Below are 5,000 nucleotides of genomic sequence, written 5' to 3'. Positions count from 1 at the left end.
AATTAAATAAATAAATAAATCATAACTGTGAAATTGAATGTAAGCTTCAGTTTAATATACGAAAACAGATAAAATGGACGTTTCGGGTTTCCCCTTCATCAACAACACATGATGAATTAAAAACTACAGACGAATGAGATAATGTGGTAGTGGCGTTGTTAAGATGCATAAACAAAAACATTGATGGGCAGGAAATTGTATGCTACTTTGTGAGGAAGCGCGAATTAAAACAGAGCAATAGAAATTTATAAAAGGTGCGTACTTAATTATGTCAAAAGAGGGGAGGCGGGGAGGAACTGTGTAATGCAGTATAGAAGACAGTGAACTAAAATAAAGTGTGGACTATTCTTGGAAAATAAATACCATGGAATTGGAAATAAATACAAAATGTAAGGGATGTAGGTATTAATATATTAGTGGCATTAGCAGCAGCAGAAGCAATAGTAGAAATAGTAGTAGTAGTAGTAGTAGTAGTAGTAGTAGTAGTAGTAGTAGTAGTAGTAGTAGTAGTAGTAGTAGTATTGTAGTAGTAGTAGTAGTAGTAGTACTAGTAGTAGTAGTAGTAGTAGTAGTAGTAGTAGTAGTAGTAGTAGTAGTAGTAGTAGTAGTAGTAGTAGTAGTAGTAGTAGTAGTAGTAGGGATGGAGAAAATAAAGACAGGCATTTCAATTTTGACACGGCGCCGCCAAGTCTGGGACTTTTTTGTCCTAGTGCGGAAGTCTGCTATATTTTTCTACTATCACAAACGATATGAACACGGGACTGGGACAGTCCTGTCCCGTTGATTTTGTAGCATTTCACAACGGCTTGGGACACAACGGGACAGTCCTGTCCTAGTGCGGAAGAGGGTTTACATTCCCAGCCCATGATATAATGGCGCTGAATGCTTTCATTGGTGGACACTTTTTAGGCTTCGTACGTATCTCATTCGTTTAATTCTATGGGGAAATGAAAACTATTTCATTTTCGTTTCTTCTCACCTTCCATTCCAGCACAAGCCGTGCTAGTTTAACACACCTGCACAGCAGCTGTGTATACGACTTGAGCACGAGGTCAAACTACCTGCTTTTTACGTGTTGTTCTAAACACGCCAGTTGATTGCATAGATGACTTGTTTGGATTGCGATGATCAAATAATCCACGTGATTTGTGTGCAAATGAGGTGAAACGATTTGTTATGGCTTAATACAAATGTATAGATAGAACGAAGATAACGTCACTCAGGTCTTTGTTATTGTTTTTTGCCATCCGCGTTTATGAGTAATTGGATTCACTTGTCTGATGTCACGTCGCCCAGCAACGGCGAGCAGTCTGGTTCTAAACAAAGAAAATGAGTACTTTTTATTCTTCATGCTGGCTAGAACTTTTCATGTCATGTGATCAGAATGCATAAAAGTCAAAACATCATATTTATGTTTTTCTCCTCTGGATACACTTTTATGCTCGTCGGAGAAATATTTCATTGTACCGATAGTTTAGAGCCAGTTACTAAGTTACCATGCATCATTACGAGGGAAGTGACGTCATGACTGTTGAAGCCTATTCTCACTAAACTGTATTAACCAGACTATAGATAGAATGCGCTTGGCCAAGGAGTTCACATTGCCATCCGGAAGTATAACGGACCTACACACAAACTCTGTGTAACCATGAACTTTTATAGTCTGGTTAATACAGTTTAATGAGAACAACTCACAAACGCGGATGGCAAAAACGATAACAAAGGCCTGAGTGACGTCATCTTCGAACTATCTATAGAAGTTTATGGTTACACATAATTCTGCGCGTTGGTCCGTTATATCATATTTGGCAATGTTAGCTTCTTAGCCAAGCGCCTACTATCTATATAGAAGAGCAGGACAGACCTATAATTGCATTCCAAAATCAATTTTAAAAAATAAAAGAAATAAAAACGTATTAGTATCAGATTGGTGAATATCACACAAGAGGTGGATTGTCTCAGTCGCAGAGTCGACTTGGGGTCCGAACCGTTCTGTTGAGATGCTCAAATAGAAAAAGAGTAAGAAATAGTAGGATCGCTGATTACATGTACCCGGTGGTCTCTCGGATGTCGTAGAGGTAACTCATTCTTTTACTTATTTATATCTGTTAAGTTTCACTTATCAGGTGCGCCAATGTCTCTGGGGCGGCATCAGGAGCATCGTTTTTTTATTTTTTTTATTTTTTTTTTTTTATTCATCTTGATTGCTTATTATTATTATTTTGTTGGGTTTGGTATGTGTGGAAATTTTCGATTGGGGGACGGTTGTTATTTTGTATGTTAGTATAAGTATTATTAAATGATCTTTTAAGGATGAATCAGGGTCTGTATTATCTACTCCAGCTATAGTTATGCTGAAAGGGAAATACAATGAAAGACTGTGATAGTTTGCCTTGAAGGGAAAAATAAATAAATACATTGAATAAGTGACTAATAAAAAAAATAAAAAAAATTATAAATTGAATAAGTGAATAATGATAAATAAATAAATAAATAAATAAATAAGGATAGTGACAGAACGGCAACAATGACAATAGTAATTATGATGACTGAAGACATGACAATTATGATTTAAGCTTTATATTGTATTTTATATAACACCTTTGTAAGGTGAATTAACTCTTCTATATAACTATATATCATATATATATATATATTATATATATATATATATATATATATATATATATATATATATATATAATATACATGAATTTGTCTTAAGTATGTCTGTCTCGTTTTGTTGTTGTTGTTGTTGTTGTTGTTGTTGTTGACCCTCTGTGATTCTGATGTTGTCTATATTTCGTCTGTTGTTTAATTCGTTTTCTATCTTGGCTATTGTGTCGTTCAGTTCAGTGTTGTCATTGCGTGTTTTGTATGTGCTTCTTACTTTGTGACCTTTTATGCCGCCATATACAGAGTACATTCATGGAAAGAATGGGACTGCTGCCCAAATGATGCCATTCAGGAACCCAAAGAAGAACTGCCAAGCGGAGTAAATCTCCCCAGGAAAGATTGGTTGACACTGAACCGGGCAAGGTCTAAAGTGGGGAAGACCAAAACAACCTTACAAAAATGCGGACTTTCTTCAGACTGCCGATGTCAATGTGGACACACGGCTCAAAACATGGACCACATCCTTCACGAGTGCGAACTTGGACCACATATCAGTGATATGGACCTGAGAGGCTGCACCCCTGAAGCCATCCAATGGATCCACCACTGGCGCGACACGATATGATGATGACTTTGTGACCTCTGCTGTTTGTATTTTTTGTTGTTCTATAGATAGTGTGCGCTTGGCTAAGAAGCTCACAACATTGCCATCCGGAAGTATAAAGGATCAACACACAAAACGATGTGTAGCCATGAACTTTTATAGTCTGGTTAATAAAGTTTAGTGAGAATTACTCGTAAACTCAAAAAACAATAACAAAAACTCGAGTGACGATAACTTCATTCTATCTATTGCTTTGAGTTTATCTATTGCTTTGGTAACATGTGGTTGTATTTGTGTTTTTGTTTTGTTGTTGTTGCATGCATTGTCAATGTTGGTTGTTTTATACTTTGTTTCCTTTCTGTTGGTTTTGTCTTGGGTTTTTCTTCCTATTTCTTAGACACTCACTAGTTTGTGGCTGGGCTATTGCTACACACACGTATCCACACACACACTGAAGCTAGCCTAAAAAAGTCATCACAATCTGACAAAAGAATAATAAATAAATAAACAAATAAATAAATAAATAAACAAATAAATAAATAAATAAATAAATAAATAACATAAAATAAAATGTGTTTATCAACCAGGTGAACTATATTTTGACAGGCCAAAAAAGACTAATGAACCGATGCAAGTCGTTTAGCATAATGCAGGGTTTTGCTATCTGTAGAAAAGATTTGTCTTCAAAATGGTTGATTGATAAAATTTGATTGTTGCGTAACCTAAATGAATGTTTTAATAGGTATAATTAAACTACCGTCTTAAACAACAACAAAGACACGTCAGGCAAAATTCCTATCTTTTTCTTCTTCTTTTTTTTTTGTATCAAGATCTCATCACTTACTTATATTATTCTAGGAGGGTGTCTAGGAGAGTGAGAGAGCTACAAAAAATTATATTAAGAATACAATCAAAAATGATAATAATAGACATGATAATATGGTCTTTTCATTTGTTAAAATATAAATAATATTTCAATACAATTATTGATTAGTTGGTAGACGGCCATAGTAAGCCGGGTTGGGGGGGGGGGGGGGGCATTTTAAGAAAAACTTCAAGGAAACGAAATCAGGACAGTTTTCCAAGATGTTTGTTTATAAAGCGATTTCATTTTGTTTACACATGCTCGTGTTCCAGCAGCCCCCGTGTTCAATACTGACACTTGTGTTTAGAAAACGCCTCTCGTTTAATCATAAACATTCTCTCCCTTTCTTAACCACCTTGGGTTTGAGCCAAGTATTCAGTTTATATTTTGTGATAACGTTATAGTACTGCCGAGAGTGAACTGTAACATGTTTTTAAATTATTTGCAGGTGATCCTTTTGGCTCAGTCAGTAGAGCATACACGGGTTCAAATTCGCTTATAATTACATGATTCTGTTCATGGGTGAAATCATTTCTTGCAATGAAAAAACACTTCCTCGTTTCTTTGAAGTCTCAAGTTTGATATTCTTCAACAGGTTGAAGGTCATTTTTATCGATCTATTTTTGAAGTGAAAGTTTTCTTACCTGAATGCCCTCCTCTTCTTCAAAGTAAATCAACACATAGGTTTTGGTTTTATCCAAATGGAAAGTAATTTGCAATAGGTAACAAAATGGTCTTACTGCTGACGACACGGTCAATCAACCAAAATAAACAGGTTCCATCGGCACCGTGTGTCCAAACGACTTCTGTTTGTTTGCTTGTTTATTTGTTTGTTCGTTTGTTTATTTGTTTGTTTGACGCAGTCTGCACTTTTAACATAAAAAATTATAGAGGGCTTATACAAAACTTGCTCAC

General features: G+C 35.5%; 2 protein-coding genes across 10 annotated transcripts in view; both read left to right on the top strand.

Annotated features, from left to right (window-relative positions):
* LOC144971408 (uncharacterized) overlaps window positions 1-5,000 on the top strand; it is a 47,478-nt gene that overhangs the window by 28,315 nt on the left and 14,163 nt on the right. The window lies entirely within an intron of this gene.
* On the top strand, window positions 998-3,548 carry LOC144971411 (uncharacterized). The gene is made up of 2 exons (XM_078912273.1): window positions 998-1,161; window positions 2,920-3,548. Exons 1-2 carry the CDS (start codon window positions 1,106-1,108, stop codon window positions 3,239-3,241), a joined length of 378 nt encoding a protein of 125 aa, XP_078768399.1. The 5' UTR covers window positions 998-1,105; the 3' UTR covers window positions 3,242-3,548.

The sequence above is a fragment of the Berghia stephanieae genome, chromosome 4, assembly GCF_034508935.2.
Source record: "Berghia stephanieae isolate SIO BIC M18660-M18661 chromosome 4, UCSD_Bste_1.3, whole genome shotgun sequence".
Lineage (NCBI taxonomy): Eukaryota > Metazoa > Mollusca > Gastropoda > Nudibranchia > Aeolidiidae > Berghia > Berghia stephanieae.
Note: the sequence above shows the minus strand (reverse complement) of the source record. Positions and strands in the feature narration are given on the sequence as shown.